Here is a 22,874-nt window from a genome sequence, read left to right as displayed (position 1 = left end):
TGTTTAAACGAGGCCGAAGGGGCAGATATAATAATGCAATAAAATGTAAAAAAGGGCGGGTAAACACCTTTGTTTATATGTTGAGCAAAATTCCTTTAGAATATCGTATATAATGACCAAAATATGATGCAATTTTAAGAAAAAAAAATGTCACTTTCTGGCTTATAATAAAGTTTCAAATGCAACGTTTATATTCAAATTTGTTATGATCTACAACAGTTAAGTAGTAATTGAGACGAATTATAATTCAATTACCGGCTACTACGTTCTTGTTTTAATAGCTCAAAATTCAACAAATATAATTAGAAATTATTTTAATTGTGAGAGGCTCCCTTTGTGGGACGCCTATGTACGGCGATTACGGCGCGGCGGAAACAATACCTACCTGTGAAGAGACAAATTCGGGTAATTTGAGCTTATTTTTCCACACATTTGACACTGTCGTACCATATTGAAAATTCGCAGATTCAAAAGTACGTTAAACAAAAGCAAAAACTACTGAAAAACACTGAAAAGTTCACTTCAGGCTTGATTCCGACTTCAAACATACCGTAAGCTAAACGTAGTACGCTATAACGGACCAAGGGCCGTCGCGAGGGGTGGTGGGACGGACGGCTCATTTCATTCTGGAAGACTAGCAGCGACGTTGCCAATAGTTCTAGACGTTTCAGCACATTAAACAGTAAACATGTCCTTTAATAGTAACGCATATATCCTCTGGTTAATAACATATTATTACGCATGCTTCTTTAAAAATAAACTATTAATTTAATTAAGAAATTGAGATTTATTGATATCCGGTAAAGGTTTTAAAGTCCCCTTTTCTGCAAATTAAACTAAGTAGATAGGCGCAAATTTGAGATGTGGCAATGTCGCCTTCTCTATCTCAGTTGGTTTTTACAGTACGTAGTCAACCTCCGATTGTTTGATCGGGTTAAAATGTCTAATGTGATATCTGTTCTTACTAAATCTATGCAAATAACTATCTACTTAACATGTTTATTTTTAATGACATGTATTGACTATTTCCATTCTAAGTATCTTGAGAATGGTTACTCGTAGCTATTTTTACCAAGAGACATTTTTTCCGTAAAAAAACCACGAAAATGTATATTTTTTCACTCAGTAGTTTTATTTGGTACAAAGTTAACAACCTATTACTCTTCAAAACAGTTAATATATGTAGGTGGCGCCGCCTATAAATAGGAGTCACATTGAGATCAAGATCAAATTTCTAATGTCAAAAAACTCCGAGGCACCAATTTCATCCAAATATGGACGTTGCTTATTAACAAATTATTTGGAAAAAATCGAAATAAAAATGAAACTTCTACTCCTCTACACCCTGTATCTCCGAAACTAAGCATTTTAGGACATACATTTATAGAAACTTTTTTACTTGTTTTTATCTATCCGGAATACAGCTTCCTCAAATCAGCATAATGCTATTCAAATTGTCATAACTTTTTCTACGGTTTTCAACAGATCCCTTAAAAATCTATTATTTAAAGATAAATTACGCCAAAAAATATGGTATAGTTTTTAATCGCAATATTGCAACCATTAAAAGTTGTTGTGGAGCAACAATGCAAACAGTTTATAACAGAAAATGCTTAAAAATATTTCCTTTAAAATGTATGATTGCTGAGGTAAAAAATCAATTATCCTGTATCGTACAGGTTTTCGTATGTTTGGCCTACCCTGTAGGTTGTCATTCTAAGTACCGCAGATATGGTTATCGGACACTAACTTTGGACAGTTAGGTTTTAGATAGGACTTCTAATAAAAAAAATCTCATATGTTGAATTCTTAGTAGAGCACACTGTATAAAGAAAAGTGTTAAAACGATTCCTTATCACCTTATATAATAAATAAATAACGAATGCAATAATTGCTATCTCACATTAAAATATTAAACAGTAGTTAAATATTACTGTAACACATATTTAAATTTAAATTAAAATAAACGATACAAAAATTGCCATTAATTGAATTAGGGTACCTGGTTACCAGGGTACCTACATAGTGAGGCATCTCGATGCAATGCATCCTAGGCGCACTCACTCACCATTTTAAAACAGTGCTTAAAACGTGCGCGTAGGATGCATCGCGGCCAGCATCGCATCGAGATGCCCCACTATGTTTGTACCCTTTAGGTATTATTCCTGCGATGATAACTAATAATAAAACTCCCCTTTTTATTTACAGTTTAAACCATGTCGACTCAAGAGTACAAAATAAAAGATATAGAAAAAGTAGTACAAATTAAAGGACCAATAAAGAACGTCAAAATCACACGTCTTACGGCACCTGGCGAGAACTATTTGAGTTTGGTGTTTCGTGTCGATGTTCAAACGGATGAAAACGGACAGATTAACAACAAAAGTCTAGTTGCCAAATGCATCCCACCTCAGAACAAGGATTTCCTTGGAATCAACATGATATCGATGAGGAACGAAATCGAGTGGTATATAGACATCGTCCCATTATGGGACGAATATTTTGAAGAATACGGAATTACTGAAAGTATATTCCCGAAATATTACGGATCTAGGATAGACAATTCGGACAATGGCCGACCTGATATGGACTGTGTGTTGGTTTTAGAGAATTTAAATCCTTTAGGTAAGAATATAGCTTTGTACGGGGTGTACCATTTTCGTGTATTTTTACAGGGTACCTATCTCGTTTATGAGTGGAGATACAAAGATGCGATTTTCACATCGCTTTAAGCTTGGGTTTCTTGTATCTGTTATCCGACGATACGATGATACGATATTAATTTTATTGGTTGAATTTAAAGACTTCGGTTGTTTAGAAAATTACGCAGTTTTAAAATTTATTGCATTTTCATGCCTCCGTTCATCGGATATACGATTTGCTTGTGATTGGTGCCTTTTAGATTTTCAATTCCATAACGATTTCGCTGTTTTAGCTATAGTCTAAGAGCTAGCAACGTTTTCGGGAGAGAATTTTAAGAAGCTGGTTCTTTAATATAGCTTTTGCTATCCTCTCGTGAATAGTTGAACAGGGTACGGACAGTCTGGCTGCCGGTAGACGTTGCGTTTAGTACTGCGCATCATATCTGTATTCAACATCTGTTCACTACTGCGCATCAGAAATTCGCCCTGTATTTCAGGAACTAAGGAGGCTATACAAACATATATGTAGCATATTTAGTTTCATAAAAAAAGCAGCAAAGTAATGTGAAAATCGCATCATTGTATCTCTACTCATAAACGAGAAATACCATAAACTACACGAAAATGGGATACCCTGTACAGATGTGATGCGCAGTCGTGAACCGCAGTAGGGCAGTAGTTCTTTACTTTTTTCAAGGAATTTTAAAAATATGTGATTTCTTTTTAGGCTACAAAAACGAAGATCGGTACATAGGATTCGACCTAAATACCACCAAGGCTGTTCTCAAACGCATATCACTATTTCACGCAGCCCCGCTGGGAATGAAGTTCGTGAAACCCGAAAAGTTTAAGCTGCTGAAGGACTACATTGACAGTTGCAGGATGGCCGATAAGGCTTTTCCCGAAGAGCCCCCTCCCCACGACGAATCCGAATCGCCATCAGTTACCCCCGAAAGCGCATTAATTGAAGCCATAAAGAACATACCGGAATGTGCAGAGTACGTACCTAAATTGGTACCATTCTTATCTAAAATAGTCACTCCCGCAGACTGGAATATAGAAGGCGAGGAACCTTGGTCCACCATCAGCCACAACGACTGCTGGGTAAATAATATAATGATTAGGGTGAAAGATGGCGAGGAAACGTTGGTGAAGCTGGTAGATTTCCAGATGTGTGGATATAAGTCGTTTGCGTCGGATTTGGTGTTTTTCTTACTAACAAGCGTGAGAAACGAGGTACTGACGGAACATTTCGATGAACTTATTAGGTAAGAATATAATAGTAAGTTACGGTTAAAGTTAAATCTTTAGACTAGTTTATAAACTAGCCGGATAACAGGAACTATTAAAATACGTCCGGATATACCCGGACATGTCCGGATTTTTACGGCGGGCGTCCGGAATGTTCCAGAATGTCCGAAATTTGAAAAAATGTCTTAAAAGAACTTAACTTTGTTGTCAATCGTTACGATGTCACATATCTAATTAGTCCGGTCGAGATATTAAATCCCATGAGTTTTTCTAGGGGGCCTTTTTATAATTCTAAATAATTTTGAAGATATTAACGTCGAAATTAAACGTGGAAGTCACTTCGAAAATTTTGGCATTTGGTCGCTACATTAAATTATACCAGCAGAAAAATTAAAGGTATAAATAAAAATAAGATGTTTCCTCTCGGAAACGGTAAGCAGCTAAACGACCAGTGAAGCCTCTACGGATAAAGTTAGTGGAGCTCTATATTCGCCTCATTTAAACTGTGTGTCGAAAATGCATAGTTTTCGACATATTTAATTTGAAAGAATTCCATTGCCGATTTTCTGGATATGCTCCTCTTCCTCCTCCTTCCTATTACTCTGTAAGAGTATGGTGGCATTATGATATCGCATTTATTGCGTCTCTCCATGTTGTTCTGTCTTGCGCAGCAGTACTGGCCTCGTGCAGGCTATGATCTATTATCGTCTTCATTTGGTCCACCCAACGGTTTGGAGATCTCCCGCTAGGACGTTTCCCGTTCACTTTTCTCTCCACAATTAGTTCTTCTAGACTAAAGATATGATTAAAAATACGATTTGGGTATTTTCTAACTGGCCATCAGGGTAAGACACTAAAAACATTAGACGATCCAATCTATTTTTCCAAGGCTCTTTGATTAAGAATTAGTGTTTTTAACATAGCCATGACTCTAGATTGAAGTTTAAAATACAATTTTATATTAAGCGAGAATGTCAAAAGTTGACATATGATATGTCATTTTATTCAGAATGTCATTTTCTATCGAATAAAGATCAAAACAAATCCAAACCAAAACAAATACCGAGGGTATCATTATTTAAAAATCAAAAGTTGTAGTTATTTCCGGTGAAACAGGAAGTGACCAAAAACAATTGAATACGTCAATCAATCCTGATATTTATATACTAACGTACCAAGTCTCGTTATTTTATCTGAAAAAATAAAAAAGTTACAGGGGTGAGCCACTTTTGAGACGCACCCGGTATATATTTTATAAAACCCTGGAGTGAAAATCTCCAGTCTTTTTCTCTCTTATTCCGACCAGAAACTTGATATAGACTTTTTCAGAACGCTGGTTCACCCTTTATACAGGGTGCTACAAATTCGAGGTACGAGCATTGGTATCTCGGTAACCGTAATAGATACGAACGTGGTTAAATTGGGGCAAAGTTGCCGTATTGGGATGTTCACCAAGATGCCATCAAAAAAGTTTTAAAAATTTCAAGGATTGCTGAGATTTTTGAAAAAAACTTATTTTTTTGAAAATCAATTTTATTTTTTCCTGTCGTAACTTTTTAGAAAATCAAAAAACTAATTGTACATTCTCATAGCCACTTTATTAGCGCAATCTGATAGTATTTTTAGATTTTAGAATTAGCTGATAATTTGTGGGATACAGAAGTCAACTTAATTTTTTTAAATACGGACCTGCATTTTTTATTTCAGGTTTTGAAAAAACTCGGTCTCCTGAATACAATGATATGCCACACTTTATACTTTTTTTTGTTTTGGGTACCTTAACAGCAACAAGACTATTTAATTATATTTAAAATAATATCAAGTCCGACTTGTAACAAAACTCTTATAAAGGGTTAGGGGTTCGCTCAAGTCAAAGAAAACTCTTTATTAGAATTTAATAATGTTATTGTATCATTTTCTAAGTTTATTTTACTTTTCACTGAAAATAAAAAATCAATACCTAAAATTATCGGAAAAACTAAATCACTAATTAATAAAAATTCATAACTAAAATAGTTATTAGCTATTTTAAAATCAAGAAACAATTGTTTCGCTATTTTACGTTGTTTTGTTTTAAACGCCCCTGTAATACGAATCCCCGTTACCGGAAAACTAGGAATTTTCTCTTGAAAATCTCCCAATTGAGCGTAAACGTCACCGGATATGCAGGATAATTCTGAGCCGCTGTCAATTAGTGCTGGAAAAGAAAAATTAAAAATTGAAACAGTAATAACTGGTGATTTTTTATTTTCAATGTTAAGATGGTCAAACTCACAGTCAGAGCCTCATGGCTCTTCTTCCATATTTTTATTTAGTATTACGGCCATTTTGCCACTGTCAGTTGTCTCCGGCCCTAAAGACTGTGGCTCGGCTCGTTTCCCGATATTTCCAAATTCGCTACCCCTAAATCGTCCACTAAATCCACCGCGGATACGTTTCGATTTGCATAATTTTTTCTTTCGGATCCCAACCTATCCTTTTCATAACGCGACCCAAAATTTGATCTGTCTACCGTTCTATGATTATAATATTCCGCTTGTTGCAGTATTGGGATTACTTCGGACAATTTCTTTAGCCCTATTATAGCGCTAAATATATTTACCGGAAAATGGCGGGCTATACATTGAATTAATTCAAACTCAGACAGGGGTGGTCTGAGATATTGTGCCATAGCTACGTATTTTGTAAAATGGTCTACTAGAGAGCCAGTTTCATACTTTCCTTGCCAAATTTTTAATTTTATTTCTAGTTGTTTAGTTTCGCTCCAAAAATATCTTAAATATGCTTCCTCAAATTCTGTAAAAGTAAGAAATGATTTAAGATATGCCTCACTCCACGCTTTAGCTCTACCCTGTAATTTTTTTGCCAATAAAAATTTTATTTCTAGAAATGAGGTATTATTTCTCTGTAATAAAAACTTATTTTTTTCTAGAAAATCTATAGGGTGTAACGTATTATTACCATGAAATTCTGGAAGCATTATCTATGTTTGCTAAAATTCTATTGTATTCGCTAATGTTATCAATTTGAAAAGGTAAAGTTTGTTGATTGTTATTTTTAAAGGTATCTGTTATAGATTGATTTACAATATTTCTTATAAAACTATCTAAGTTATTAAAGGCCCTATTATCATATGGCGGTGGTGGTTGGCGTGGGTGTTGATTAGTTTGTTGTGCAATTCTTGTAGAATCAGGAACTTTTACTTGTTCACCCAAAAAATATGGAATGTTTTTACCTTGAAAATCCATGCCCGATGTATATATTGGTGATTTCTGTGTAGGATAGCGTGGCAAACCTCTGGATGCATTCGAAAGAGGAATGCGCTCATTTTCTGAAATATTCCTACGCCGGACAGTTCCAGTAGGTTGTCTTCCACTTGAAGTCTGTTCTGGAATGACGCTCTCGTTTCGCTGGGAAAATGTGGGAGTTGTTTGTAGCTCCTCGTTCATTCTTCTCGCCCCCAGACGTGTTAAGGGTGGTGAATTTCGACTGTTATCAGCAGGAGGTGTTCGTCGAACTGCCATTCTTAGACTCGGCCGTAGTTGGGTAGCCAAGATGTAACAAAACTCTTATAGGGGTTAGGGGTTCGCTCAAGTCAAAGAAACTCTTCGAAAAACACTCCGAAAATTCTTTATTCTTGGTATCTAAAATACTATCAAGCCTTTCTACTAACTTTTAAAAGTACAGTTTTACACTTTATGGCCACAGGATAATAAAATGAATACAATAAGAATAGTTGTTTCAGCGTACCGTAGCGAGAGTAAAATGAGAATCGAATTCAAATATGCAAGGCGCAAAAAAAGATTTAAATAAAAAACTGACTCTCCAGGTAGAGCTACGACCAAATAAGATTCCCCACATTGTTATGGCTGCTACAGACTCTGGTTCTTAAATTATAATCTGATTATATCATCGCAACAATATTGATCAGCGCTAATTAACATTGAATAAGGAAAATCGAGTCAATTGGAAGATTCAAATAAATAAAATCCAGGTCAGAAATTTAAAGATATGATTTTTAACTTTTTTTATTGTGAATTTGAAATCTCAGTGTGCGATCTAATAATATGTTCGAAAGGGTTATCATCCTCCCTAATGGCACAAATTTATTTTTCATTCAATTTTATTTATACCTCTTTGAACTTTCTTTTTATACTTCCGAATGCATTTTGTACTCTTTATTGTAAATGTTGAGATGAATTAATTTCACTTCTACCTTCTACAAAATAATGACGTCAAGTAATGCCCGGCCTGCCCCTTGGTGACAGGTCCAGGACCTCGCGTGGACATTATACTGCTCTACCATTTCCAGTCCATCTTTCGGGAAAATGATTTGATTGTTCATATTATATTATATTTGTATTAATTATATTATATTATTTTATTGCATATGATTTTCCGTATTCAATGTTTTACCCCACGTCATGTTAAGTTTGAATGCTAATCAATATTGTAACGATGAATAGATTAAATATTTAAAAAAATAGAGCCGGACTTGAAATTAGTTTAAATAAATTGTGTTCAAATGTCAGAATAAAAAAAATATTACATGTGGCATATCATTGTACTCAGGAGACCGACTTCTTTCAAAATTCTGAAATAAAAAATGCAGGTCCGTATTTAAAAAAATAAAGTTGGCCTCTGTATCTCATAAATTATCAGCTAATTTGAAGTGGCTATAAGAATGTGCAATTAGATTTTTGATTTTCTAAAATGTAACGACAGGAAAAAATAAAATTGATTTTTGAAAAAATCACTTTTTTCCAAAAAACTCAGCAATCCTTGATATTTTTAAAACTTTTTTGATGGCATCTTGGTGAACATCCCAAAACGCAACTTTGCCCCAATTTAACCATCTTCGTATCTATTACGATTTCCGAGATACCAATGCTCGTACCTCGAATTTGTAGCACCCTGTATATAGAACCAATACGGCAACTTCTACAGAGTCCGACAATGGTGAGTCGGGCATCGGTAGCTCCTAGAATAAAAAACTTGAGAATCTTGTTTAAATGCAAACCAAAATGTATGTTCGAGGATACCATTTCAGGAAAATATCTTAACTTCGAGATGATTTTTTTAAATGGAACTTCCTGTATATTACTGAATTTTTGGCTTCCTTTCAGATCACTTTACATAATCCTAACGAGTAAATATATTTCGATAACTTGAGAAATATTAATAAATAAATAAAAAATATATATTTTTCAACCTCTCTTAAAAAAATTATTACAAATACAAAAACCTGTCCTGAAATCAAAAGTATATTAGTTATTTACTTTATATGGTCTACTTTGGCTATAAATATAATAAACTTAAATCATACAGGGTGTTTAAAATTCTACACCAAACTTTCTAAAATATAAAATAATGTTTCTTTGTTTTTTTTTAATGGAACACCCTGTATATTATTTTTTTATTAGATGGAGAGTTAAAAGATGAACATTTTTTGTTTTTAAAGTATTTCAAAAATTTTAATGGTTTTGCAGATACACGCAGTATTATTTCGTATGGCTCTTTCAGCTGTAAAATACGAGAGAAAAATCATTGGGTTGCTTTGATAAAAATTTACTGTGGAAAATGCCATATGGAATATACCTAAAACCGCGAATATCTGCGAAACCGTTAAAAATTTTGAAATACTATAAATACAAAAAGTGTTTATTTTATAATTCTCAATCTACTGAAAAAAAAATAATATACAGGGTTTTCCGTTAAAAAAAAACAATGAAAAATTATTTTATATTTTAGAAAGTTTGGCGTAGAATTTTGAACATCCTGTATGATTTATTTACTTACTATATTTATAGCGAAGTAAGTACAGACCATCTAAAGTAAATACCTAACATAGTTTTGATTTCAGGACAGTTCTTGTATTTTTAATAATTTTTTTAAGAAAGGCTGAAAAATATGTATTTTTTTTTTATTTATTAATATCTCTGAAACTATCGAAATATATTTACTCATATCTTAGGATTATGTAAAGTGAAGATTACGAAAGGACGCCAAAAATCCCATGACATAATGTTTCATTTAACAAAAATAATCTCAATCCACTTACACTTTTTTAAGCCACCCTATAGAAATTAAAATAATTCGCTGAAATATATCTTAGGACATACTTTAGATTTGCACTTATTCCAAATCCAAAATTCCTAAGTTTTTTATTCTAGGAGCTACAGACCCTATATGCACTATTGCCGGACCCTGTATAATCATAAATTAGAGTTCAATAAAATTGTTCCTTAAACAAATATTATATCACTTTAAAAGGGGAGGGTCTACTGTATTATATTTTTCTATATACTTATTATTTTCTTTCAGGTATTACTATGACGAATTTGTCAATTATCTAGAAAAGTTTCAAGTAAACTTAAAACTGTCTTATGAAGAGTATTTACTGGAACTGAAAAATGCTGCCCAAACATCAGAAATTACACATGCCTTGATATTTTCTTCCATAGTGTTTGGTGAAAAGGGTACTGGTGTTGACATAGCAGTGGAAGAGTTTAATCCTTTCATACATTTAACGAAAATGATACAAAATATGAGCGACAAACAAAAAAGAAAAATTATAACCATTGCAACAGAAACTACAAAAAGGAACTGGATATAAAGTGAATGACCAACAACAATTTAACTGAAAGAATTATATATTTGAACATTCTTACAACACTCAAAGAAAAAGTATAATTTTAATAGATACAGACAAATTTTAACCTACCACACAGTAAAATTAAATAAATAATATGTAAAAAAATACTAAACATTCAATTATTCTAAAATATGTACATGATACAGATATTTAACAAATCATCACAGAATATATTGGTACCAGACAATAAATACCAATTAAGACTAAATCAATCTGCATCAACAAATAATAAATCTTCATTGCTTAAAAAAGGAATTTTAGATTTACTATTTGCATTTAAAAAGTATAAATTCCCATCAAACTCATCATCTGACCAGGTAACATGAGATCTTAAATGTATTTCATTTTCCCTATCCCAGTCCTCTTCCAGATTTGGGATATTATCGTTTTCATAGTTATGTTCTTCTTCAAAAGAACTATCACTTGATGAGACTGAATTATTACAAATATCAAGAATTTTATTACATGACACTCGATCTGTAATTTCATATATTTCCCTGTATTTAGTTTTCTTTTCACAATATTCATTAAATATTACTATGTCTAAGTCTTCTAAACATATATAATTATAATCAAAATCTAACAGCTGAACGCTTTCGATCACCGAATTATTTATTGACGTTAAATAATTATCATATAAATCAAGGACTTTTAAATTAGGAGGTAATTTTGGTATTACATCAATTTGATTGCCACAGGCAATAAACACTTTAAGATTTTTTAATAAAGAAATATCATCTGGAATAAATACCACCTGATTTCCTGATATATCAAGAATTTCCAATGAACTTAAGTTCTCTAATCCATTTGAAAACCAAGATAAAAGATTATTAGCAACATATAGCTCTTTCAAAGAGTTAAATTTCAGTATTGTTTCAGGGAAAAAACACAAATCTAGATTACTTAATTTTAAAATTTCTAACTTCTCCCATTTAGACCTAATAAACAATCTCTCTATCTGTTTAAACTTATTACAGTGTTTTTGATTATTGTTATTTTCGTTTCCAATATCCAAAAACTGGAGATTGCCAAATTTTCTAAGCCAATAAAAGTCCTTGTCAATTAAACAAGAATTATTCAGTTCTAGTTTGCTTAACTTCATATTGATTAGATTTGGTTCGTTTATTACAAAATTGTAGTGATTTGCATGATTATTACTGTAATTAAAATATTCTAAATTTAAACAACGTAAAGTTAAAAACCAGTCTGGAATATTTTCGAAATCGTTATTGTCTAATCTTAGATGCTGTATATTATTTATGCAGCTTGGTTCTTTGTTAAATTCCCTTATTTTATTAAATGACAAATCTAGATTTTTTAGACTACATAAGTCACTTGAATACAGACATAAAGGCACCTCCGTCAATTTATTGTGGGACAGATTAAGTTCCTGTATGGCACGGATTTCCAGGAACTCTGGCAACTCTTCTAAATTGCATTTGGATAAATTGAGATATGTGAGTTTGTCATGATTCAAGTACTGTTGTAAATACTGCTCGCCAAGTGTAATAAAAAATTGCATACTTAAATTTTCATCGGTGTCATTAAAGCCTTCTTTCGATTCTGCCAATTTATCTAAATAAAAAGTGCAATGAAAAGTTATTTCACGTATGTTTTTACATATTAATTTTACATACCCATTTCTTGGCTTTACTTCAATGCTATTTTATTAGTCAGTTAATAACATGTTTTCCCAAACGGGGTATACACAATGAATTAAATTAACATCTTTGTAAACCAACACATTCCCTGGAAAGAACGATTATATTTTTTTGTGAAAAAAAGTTTATAATTGTTAATAATAAATAATAACAAAAGCATTGCCTGACTTGATGGAGAATATAAACAATTTACAAACTAACCTCAATTTCCATGTTTTCAGGCCTGTCAGGCCATAACAGAAAATCTATATCTCTGCAGAGACCCTATTAACTTGATAGAAAATTTACTCTGTAGGCGTCCGGTAGAAAAGTATATTTCCCTAATCTTTGGCAGGTAGTAGAGATGGGCAAGTAAAAAACTAGTTTATCCTGCTCCAATTCTACATTTTTTAGACGTAACGCTCTTGAATCTTCAATCGATTTCCCGCAATGCTATTGGCTGAAACTTTTCGTAACTTCATCTGTAAAAAATTTCAGCCAATAGAATTACTGGAAATCGACACAAGGTTGTTAGGCCGGATGCATCCTGAATTAAACTAGCAGGCACAACTGTCACAGTCATACGGTCATATAAGTTATATAAGTCCAATTTGCTACTATTTTAAGATAATCGTCTTTATACGTTTATAGAATATTGTTTTTGAAGTGAAACTTCATTACGCGCATTGGGAGCAAAACTCAAGGGCGTGACATACAAGCTAGCGTCAGAAAAAGTGGTAACGGCAGTGTTGCCACAGCTCCCTGTTCGGGGTAGATCCACCCCTTTGTAAAACCATTTAATTCGCTCTGGGCAACGATCTGTGCCATACGCCGCTAAGAAAAACACTATAATAAACCTGATACTGTACTTGTGTCAAAAAGTAGATAAGACAAGAAACGACAGTTCGCGCGGTACCTTTCATGTTTGAGTGGTGGCGAGACCTCGTCTCGCTTGCATAGATAAATGCAACAAGTTTAGATTGGAAAGCCCGTGAAAATTTTAGGTCGCGAAATTATTTTGGGTCGCGACCGTTATACGCGATCTGGCGCTGCTATAGCGGTCGCTAAGAACAACGGCAAACAAAAACAGAAATAATTTTCTCTTGTCAAAGTCAGAATCTTCAAAAATCATAATAATCTCTAAATGCTCTCATTAAAAGAAGCCAAAAGTGTTTATAGCGTCCATTTTCAAAGTAATTACTGCTATGTTGTGAGTTTAATTCAAGTTTTATTTACTCCAACCGGTGATAATTGTGAAAAAGTGGCATTAAAAACTTAAAAAGCTGTGCTGTGAACTGCAAAAACCATCGTGGATCGTGGCATAACATCGGTTTCCAATGTTTCATAGGTATTTCATACATGCGTCCTTATGGAAAATAAAGTTTCTTGTATGCAACACACTGTATTTTATTTATAAAATTAAACAAAAATAATAATAAATTTGAATAAACAATATTTGGCGATATAATTCCGGAAAAAGCCGAACCGCTCCGAAATTTTGCAAAAGTTTTGGGTCGCGACCGTTGCAAGAATAGCGCCAAATAGTGTTTACATTGTCCTTATGGGCACTTTCCAATCTAAACTTGTTTCATTTATCTATGCTCGCTTGTCCCTTTAACTTTTCGTAATTTCTTCGCGGGAAATTTGAAATAGACTATTATTAAAACTTGCCTGTATAGCTTATAATTACTGTATGGGTAAAGAAATAAATAGAAACAAAAAAAATGAGTTTTCTAAATATTATATAAAATAAATTTGTGGGGGAATAAAGATAATAAAAGCAATATTTTGTATATCGTTGGTAAACAAGATAAAGTAACCAAGTCGATTTGTAAGAAATGTTTTATTTACGTGTATTTTTTTTACATATGGACTTGAACAAGTGTAATATCACAATGTGGAGTTTATGTAAAAAAAAATTGAGTTGCTCAATTTTTTTTGTAAAAATATATTACAAGCTTCTAACCATTTCTTCGATTATGTCTTCGATCTATAGATTACATTTAGTTTAATAACATAATTATATAGTATATTTCTATAAAAATACTTTTCAGGATCCTTTGGAAAAGAGTGAAATATTATGTTTGTCGAAGAATAAGACCTATTTTTGCAGTCTTTATAAGCACACACATTGCCACCATCTCGTCTTTTCCTGCTACTCGTGTCCTGTTCAGTATTCATATTTAACAATAATTACAAATTAGTACGCAACAAAAACGATACTAAAATTAAACCTTAAAAACTCTCAAAACGATAATATATCGAAAAACTCTTAAAACACACTTTAAAAAGGCAAAAATGCAAGGAAACAACTAATCAGATTTGTTTATGTTTAAGCCTGATTAGCACAGCTGATTAGCGTCCTAAAATCATAGGTTAGAATAAATAAAATACGCCGTTGTCAGATTTTCAGATTTTATCTGTTTATCTTTGAAATCGATTAACTTTATTCTGTTTCTTTGATATTATCAGTACATTGCGAAAAAAGAACTTAAACCAACCCATTAGCGTAACTAGCAATTTATCCTGGTGTGGGACAGGGGGGGGGCATGGGGATGAGCCCAGGGAGGGCCTAGGGCTTTTGTTTTTTTAAAAATGGAAGATAATTTAAAAAAACACATTTTTTGAATAAAGCGTTTACATGAATTTCTCTATCAATAAATTTCATAGACTTGGTTATCAAAACATGTTCCCGTAGATTAATTAAATACCTACAAATTTTCTAAAAAAATAAAAATTAACAAATTTTAAGCTAACCTAACCTAACTAAACAAAATAATATTAATTAAAAAAAACTAAAAAACGTCATTTTTACTGCATCACAAGCAAATAAAAATTAATACGTAGCCAAGAGTCATAATTCAGGATTTCTCTGGGGAGAGTGCCCAGTAGTACCTGGGGGGGGGGGGCACCCCCGGGCACCACTGTAGGTAGTTACGCCAATGAACCAACCTAAACTAAAAATTTACATTTCCGTATTAACATACGTTACTTATATCTTTCTTATATTATAAATTTATTTTCAGAAAATCTTTTTTATTTTTCAAAGAAATATACTTGGCAACAGACAAAATGGGACTAGGTAGGACCTCTAAATTTTAATATATCTGCGTCTCTCTCGCGAAATTCGACTTTTTTGTTCACTGTCGTCTCTTGTCTTCCTGTGTACTAATGGTACTAATCTAATATCCTCTAGTCGTGTGCTAGGAAGTAAATTTTCATGCATATTTTCATCGATAGGTTTGTAGCTTCTGAATAACGGTCTAGGCAAAGCATCTAGCTTAGTTGCCAGCTTAGACTGTTTTTTTTAATCACCAGAATTATTTAAAACTTTACTATCAGAATATAAACGAAAATAAAATAAAAAAAATTTACTCCGAGCAGGTATTGAACTCTAGACTTTTCGCTTTATAGGCGGAACGTTTTCGAGGCGCGCTGTGGAGACTTGTTCAATTTATATTCAATACTAGAATTTAACGGACTAAATAAAAAAATATACGATCTTCTTGTTTCAATATGCAGTCTGTTCCAGAGAGCACAGTAAAATATACCGACCTGGTCATTTGATTACTGTGTATAGGATTTTAACGTGTAAGACAGAGAATAATATAAATGACCGGTTGACAGACAGAGAGACAGCATCAAAAGGGGCCGGCGAGAAGCCGGTGCGACCGATACAGTGTTGCCGGTTTTTACGGGTGTGGGCAAGGTAAAGCATAAGCATGGTGGGAGAACGCATTGAGAGGGACGGTGCTTTATGTTAAGGTTCGTATTCACTATCCGAAAGAACAAAGGAATGAAATTCGGTATATTTGGATAGCAAACCGAATGCATGCGGTTCGCTCCATCATCCGTTTCCAGTCGGTATATCAGAGATGTTCGCAAACGAATGAGAATTATAAAACCGCCCGAACAAGACTAGACGTTCGCTCGTTGGATAGTTGCATTGGTTCGTTCGGATAGTGAATACGCATCTTTATGTAGATGAAAGGGTGGAGAAAGGAAATAGATCACATGAGATCCAAACTATTTTTGCATCATTCTTTTCGCCTAGCTGTTTCGGTGTGTATGTTAAGTGTTTCAAAAATGGCTATTTATACGACCGAAGAGAAGGTGCGTATCATTAAATGGTTTTACATTTCCTCAAGTGTGAAAGGGGTCATTGGACGTATTGTGTTCCCCTTTCAAGATCGCCCTGTGCCTTGTGCCACAACTGTACGCAACATTGTCCATAAATTTGAGCAAACAGGCTGCATTGCGGCGTGCAGAAATTGTGACAATAAGGAAAGCGCAGAGAAGAATTCCCGACAAGGAAATTAATATTTGTACCGCGGTCGAAACAAGCTAACCTTGTTCAAGCCGAAATATAGCCCAACAAGTTGGTAGCAATGCTCGAACGGTGCGCAGGGTTTTAAAAAAGCATGGATATAAGTCCTACAAAATCAGTATCACGCAAGAAAATTTTCCCGCAGATTGTAACAGACGTCTGGAGTTTTGCGAGGCTGTAAGAGAAAGAGCCGATCGGAATAATTTATTTTTGGAAAATATATTATTCTCAGATGAAAGCTCGTTTCCCTTACATGGCTACCACAATCCTTCGATAGTACGTTATTGGTCTCGAGAAAATAAGCACCTTAGTATGGCACTACGTAATTATTACTACGTAATACAGCATATTTTTTGGTTAGTTTATTTAATGATATAACCGATAATGTACACGCGGCTTTGGGTGCCGATTGTCGTGCACAGAGTCTATAGACTCTGTGATTGTATAAATGAACAAAGAGAAAAGAGCAAAAGAATTTTCCCAAGCGTATGAAGTTGAGCCGGATTAAGTGGATAGGTAATAATTTTCTCTCCCCGACTTACAAGATTGCCATAGCGATTCACTTCCTAGACATGTGGGTAAATGATGACTAAAATAAACGACCCAAGATTTTCTCTTGCCGACCAGTATATTATCGTAGTCTTAAAGAAATTAGAATAAAATAAACTATGTTAAAAATGTTCATATACTACTGAAATGAAATAATATATTTAAGCTAAATAATCTATTACAGTTGTAAAATGAAGTAACTAATTGTTGAAAATCAGATCAACCCTAGATGCCACATTTTTTTGAAACGTCTACTTATGCGGTTTGAAATTTTGATGCAAAATCTGGCAATACCGCTCAGAAGAAATGTTCCCACCCATACCCACCCAACTTTTTTCTCTTTTTAATACATTTGATTTGCCATTAAGCTGCCTACATCACTGTCTTACACGTTAAAATCCTATACACAGAGTTGACCTGTCCCGATGTGTATATCAAAGATCAAAGAGCCAGCTTTCTTAAAATACTTGTTTTCCAGACCTTGCTAGCTCTCGTACTAAATGTAATTGAGAATAAGGTACTATAAAGATGTCTAATCCAGTAAAATAGTATTTATTTCCCATTGTAATTTCTATATTTCTATGTTTATCTTAAAACTTACGTAATCTTATATAATAAAAAATGTTCATGATATACTTGTTCTTACTTCTTCAATTAATTTTTCATATTCTTCTGATAAAGCCTGAAACAAAAATATTATTACATGAAACAGATACCTAATATAATAATATAAAAGACTAATGATCAATTAAACTTTTAGTTACGTAATCGAGGACGCCATTTTTAGATTCATTGTTGCCAAACATGGACATATTCGGCGCCGTGCTGACTAACTGGAATTTAAATTTCGCGCTGGGGATTAAGGTGGTCCTCTGCTGTAAAAAATGTCAAGTTGCGAAGTGTACAAGATAGTTCAATAGCCGTAAAAAACTCATCGCAACTTTATTAGATAATTTTGAAAGGGAAAGCGGTAGTAATGGCCCTTTATATCTCTTGAGTGCTGTTATAGGCCAGTCAATCTGGAGGTTGACGTGGAAGAAATTAGTAACCAACCGATCTCAACGGGAATGTGTAGATAATGATCTCCTATTTAACCCCTCAAAACTCCCATTCGGTCCCAGTGGGGGAAGTTTAAAAAAAACCGCCGCCATCTTGGATTTGTTGTTTTTTTTTTCAAATATCTCCGTTTATATTACTTTTTTCGAAAAACTAAAGATATGTTTTCTGTAGAGAAATTTAGAATATTTTACCTATAATCATTTTTTCTCTAAAATAAATAATAATAGAGATAGAGCTACGTTTTATAAATTTTCCAGTTTTTTTAAACCAATCAGCTATAATTTTTGCGTTAACAGTATAGTGTTAATATAGATAAACCAAGTATAAATTTAACACGTTGAGCCCCGGCGTCACACTGAAAAAAATATTTTGTTGGGACCGGTTTTTTTTTTCTGCTTCAGATCTTTATATTTGGTCTATATACATATGTAGGTAAGGTTTAATATACGCCGAAAAAAGGCATTTTCAAGGTTTTTTCGTTGTTTATTTTTGAGTCATCGCGTTGATGCCACCCCGTCCTAAGGATGAAATATTCTTATTTGAACCGTGAGTACCCAATGCAAAATAGGTAGTAATAATCATCGTTTGATAGAAGGCAAAAACGACAGATGTGCTACGCAAGAATCAAGCAAGAACTGGGTAGGGCAGAAGCACAAAATAAAACGCCACGATCAAAATACCTGTGTTTCGTTTGTAAAACCATTGTCTGTATTTCTTGCTTTTTTGAAGTGCATTCGGCTACCAAAAATGTTAAAAATATATTTATCCTAATTAGTTTTTAGTTGTACTGTATTTTTAATGAAAAAAAGCTGCTAAAAAATGATCGTCTGTTTTACTATGCGATAAAATTTATAGGTTCTAAAATTTTCTCAACCCGCTAACAGGCATGTACCCTTTGGACCGCAGATTTTCAAAACCGACTACATTTACACAGCAGCGTGCAATCGCCTTGATGCCTCGCCGTCCGAAATCAAATCTTACTGTGTGGCATCATTGTGATATCACGCGGTCCCAGGAGTACACTAAAGTGAGGCACCAGTGAAATGCCACCCGGGGCTTAACGTGTTAAGCATTAAAACAATTTAAAATAACGCTTAAATATTATTTATTAAATAAAAGTTATTAAATAAAATCTGCTATGACGTCATCCTGAGCGTCATTTTCGACCCCAACTAAAATACAAAAATTTGTGCAACTAATTCCGTAGCATTGACCACACTTTGAAGTGAACATTTGAAACATTTAAAAGCCAGTTTTCTACAAGAGCAATTTTTAGAGCACTGACTCCCTTTGCAATTGCAAAATATTAATTTTAGTAGCTCAGAAGGCTCTTCTGTTGATTGAATAGGTATGAGATTGCCTTTTTGGTTTTTCTTCCATCCATATTGTAAAGGATCTAACTTGATACAATCAATTCTTGAATATAAAAATTACAACTTACAACATATTTTTTAGATTCAAGAATGGATTGGTAACAGTTTAGATCCTTAACAATATGGATAGAAGAAAGATAAAAAAAAGCAATCTGACACCTATTCAATCAACAGAAGATATAGCGCCTACTGACCTACTAAAATTAATTTTTTGTAATTGCAAAGATCAAGAAGTCAGTGCTCTAAAAATTGCTCTTGTAGGGAACTGGGTTTTGCATGTTCTTCAAAGTATGGTCATTGCTACGGAATCAGTTGCAGAAGCTTTTGTATTTTAGTTGAGGCTAAAATGACGCTCAGGATGACGTCATAGCAGATTTTAATTTACATTATTTAACAATAATTTTATTTAATAAATAATATTTAAACCTTATTTTTAATTGTTTAAATGCTTAAATTTATACTTGGTTTATCTATATTAACACTATACTATTAACGCAAAAATTATAGCTGGTTTAAACAAAACTGGAAAATTTATAAACCGTATAGAAAAAAATCTCTATTACTACGAATATTTATTTTAGAGAAAAAACGATTGAAGGTAAAATATTCTAAATTTAATTCTCTATAGAAAACATATCTTTAGTTTTTTCGAAAAAAGTAATGCAAACGGAGATATTTAAAAAAAAACGAAAAAACCCAAGATGGGTTTTTTTTTCAAACTTCCCCCACTGGGACCAAATGGGACTTTTGAGGGGTTAAATAGGAGATCATTATCTACATATTCCCGTTGAGATTGGTTGGTTACTAATTTTTTCCACCTTTACATACAGTGTGTCAATTTAAAAACTTCCCACCCTTAGTATCTTTCTAGCAGTTAAAAATATGAAAAATCGGAAAGACACGTCAATTTTATTTGTAAGGGGGACACTTTAAATTAATATTTTTAGCCCTTTTCTTTTAACCCCCTAGGAGGGGTAGATGTCACCCTTACAATTTTAAATGGGAATGGGGGTCAAGTGGCACATCGTTTTAAAGGACGTTTAATTCTCTTTTCAGTGGTATCCTACTTTGTTGCTTTTTGTCCAGAGGTTTCCGAATAATCGCGTTTCAAACTTGCAGAAACAATTAAACATGCCTGCATTGAGATTATGGTTTTCACGCTAGTGTTTATAAAAAATATTGCAATGGATCTCCTTGTAGTACAAATACATGGACGTAGCGATTATATTTTTCTAGGGGGGTCGAAATACTAATAAACAGAAAACATCATAAACATTAACGTTTCTTTTCTTAAATTCGAAAGAGTGGCAACCTCTAATCAGTTATACAGGAGGATTTGTTAACATTCCAGCAGAACGGTGGCTCCACCTCATTATTTTCTTCCGATCCGACAGTGGTTAAACGAGAGACTTCCGGGTGCATGGATTGGCAGAGGGGGACCAATTGAATGGCTTCCAAGATCACCGGATTTATCACCCTTAGATTTCTTTCTTTGGGGACATGTTAAATCCAATGTTTATAGAACACAACCTACTGATATTGATGATCTTAAAAGGCGAATTGCAGCAGAATGCCGGTCAATTCCCGGTGAAGTTTTCCGAAATGTTAGGGAGGAGCTTGAAAACACACTTTATTATTGTTAACAGGAAAATGGACAACATTCTGAACAATATAAGATAGGGCGTAAGTGGTGTAATGTGATCTTCTAATCATTTGTACTATAAGGAGATCCATTGCAATAATTTTTGTGTAAACACTAGACTGAAAACCAAAATCTCAATGCAGGCATGTTTAATTTTTTCTGCAATTTTGAAAGGTGATTATTCGGAAACCACTAGACAAAAAGCAACAAAGTAGGATACCACTGAAAAGATAATTAAACGCCCTTTAAAACGATGTGCCACTTGACCCCCATTCCCATTTAAGATTGTCAGGGTGACATCTCAGGGGGTTAAAAATATTAATTTAAAGTATCCCCCTTACAAATAAAATTGACGTGTCTTTCCGATTTTTTATATTTTTAACTACAAGAAAGATATTAAAGGTGGGAAGTTTTAAAATTGACACACTGTATAATACTCGGCTACGTTTACTGGCCTATTAAGAAAATGAGTTTTGTTGATGTAAATAATAACTGTTAATTATTTTATTTTTGTTTCCTAAAATATTTTAATTAAAACAAAATATATATAAAAGTGGGCAACGCTGTGCCGGTCAAGCTTAATCACGTGACTAAAAGTTTATTTGGTATGAACTGTAGTTTTACATTAATGGTAAAATAAATTAAAATAACTTATAATATATTCTTCGATAAATAATTCGTCATATTAGAAACAATCAAATGATAATTAATATACAAGATATATACCATCATCATTTAATGAAGTGTCCTGAATTGGTCCACGGATGATGATTCCTCGATAAGTTTTTGATGCACGTCGCTTAATGCCTTCAAAGAAAACAAAAATTCATATGGATTTTAATCACTAAACATAGATCAAAATTAAATGAGATTAATAAAAAGCAATGTCGAAGCAGTCTAAGTTTATTTATTAGTGACCGGTTTCGGCTATTTGGCCATCATCAGACCATTGTCAAAATCGCTGATCATTTGACTAATTATACAGGGTGGCGCCTCTCATACAACGCGGAGGCTCCAAAGAGAACGGTAGTTTATATCAAAATGACATTTTCGGATCGTATGGAATTTAACTGAAAGCTTCTTCTTCTTGTTCTACTTATTTGAGATCTAGTCGATCTGTTAGTTTGAAGGTTGCCTCTGTAGGAGTTCTTGGGAGATGAACTGCCAACTGTCTTTCCATCGTTTTGGAGATCTTCCCGGCTATCTCTTACCCATGAGCTTCCCTTCAAGAGCTATGCGTGGTAGCCTGTTTTCTTCCATGCGTTTTACGTGTGCGAACCATTGTCTTTTTCTTTGCCTGTATTCCACATTGTTGTCTGAATATTTGTGTTTCTAATTCTGCGGATTTCTATGCCATATGTTATTATTAGTCTGATGCAGGTCTTATAAATTTTAATTTTGCTGTCGAGGGGCTTGTCCACACTATTTGCCTCAGACATCCTGACATGGCCGTTGCTCTGTTTATTTGGCTTCTCAAATCCTTCTATGGACGACATATCTATACTTTAAGTGAAAGCATTTTATAAAAATATAAGAGTTCTTCAGGGTGTTCCCAAAAAAATTGCGCCATCAAAGTTGTTTTTTTAATGCAACACCCTATATATTAATTGATTTTTGGATTCTAAGAAAATAATATAAGTGAGTTTCATTAAAGAGCATATACTGGGTGTTGCATGGTCGAGCGGGACGTAGGAAATCCCATGTAAATTTTAATGGGGTCAATTATTGGCTTCCCT

General features: G+C 33.5%; 3 protein-coding genes across 9 annotated transcripts in view; 1 reads left to right on the top strand and 2 right to left on the bottom strand.

The window, feature by feature from the left end:
- Nucleotides 1–10,709, top strand: part of LOC115890908 — a 34,538-nt gene extending 23,829 nt beyond the window's left edge. For all 5 annotated transcript variants that reach the window (XM_030911266.1, XM_030911271.1, XM_030911270.1 and 2 more), the window contains 3 exons: nucleotides 2,209–2,625; nucleotides 3,370–3,910; nucleotides 10,218–10,709. In XM_030911266.1, coding sequence (XP_030767126.1) covers nucleotides 2,217–2,625; nucleotides 3,370–3,910; nucleotides 10,218–10,509 — 1,242 coding nt within the window. In that variant the 5' untranslated portion in view covers nucleotides 2,209–2,216 and the 3' untranslated portion in view covers nucleotides 10,510–10,709. The remainder of the gene's footprint in view (nucleotides 1–2,208; nucleotides 2,626–3,369; nucleotides 3,911–10,217) is intronic.
- Nucleotides 10,671–12,691, bottom strand: LOC115890906 (malignant fibrous histiocytoma-amplified sequence 1 homolog). 2 transcript variants are annotated; one of them, XM_030911263.1, is made up of 3 exons: nucleotides 12,411–12,691; nucleotides 12,186–12,297; nucleotides 10,671–12,123 (listed from the first exon to the last, which is right to left on the bottom strand). In XM_030911263.1, exons 2-3 carry the CDS (start codon nucleotides 12,187–12,189, stop codon nucleotides 10,757–10,759), a joined length of 1,371 nt encoding a protein of 456 aa, XP_030767123.1. In that variant the 5' UTR covers nucleotides 12,190–12,297; nucleotides 12,411–12,691; the 3' UTR covers nucleotides 10,671–10,756. The 2 variants fall into 2 exon arrangements, with proteins under 2 accessions (XP_030767123.1, XP_030767122.1); XM_030911262.1 differs by having other exon boundaries at nucleotides 12,186–12,690.
- A 4,908-nt stretch (nucleotides 12,692–17,599) lies between these two features.
- Nucleotides 17,600–22,874, bottom strand: part of LOC115890892 (glucosamine-6-phosphate isomerase) — a 44,976-nt gene continuing 39,701 nt past the window's right edge. Inside the window, exons 6-7 of one of the 2 annotated variants that reach the window (XM_030911242.1) lie at nucleotides 21,865–21,945; nucleotides 17,600–17,746 (exon numbers count right to left, since the gene is read on the bottom strand). In XM_030911242.1, coding sequence (XP_030767102.1) covers nucleotides 21,874–21,945 — 72 coding nt within the window. In that variant the 3' untranslated portion in view covers nucleotides 17,600–17,746; nucleotides 21,865–21,873. The remainder of the gene's footprint in view (nucleotides 17,747–21,864; nucleotides 21,946–22,874) is intronic. The other variant, XM_030911243.1, reaches the window with a different exon arrangement.

This window comes from Sitophilus oryzae, unplaced genomic scaffold (genome assembly GCF_002938485.1).
Source record: "Sitophilus oryzae breed Bouriz unplaced genomic scaffold, Soryzae_2.0 scaffold_937_pilon_pilon, whole genome shotgun sequence".
NCBI lineage: Eukaryota > Metazoa > Arthropoda > Insecta > Coleoptera > Curculionidae > Sitophilus > Sitophilus oryzae.
The sequence above is the reverse complement of the archived record's forward strand: the minus strand, read 5'-3'. Positions and strand labels throughout refer to the sequence as shown.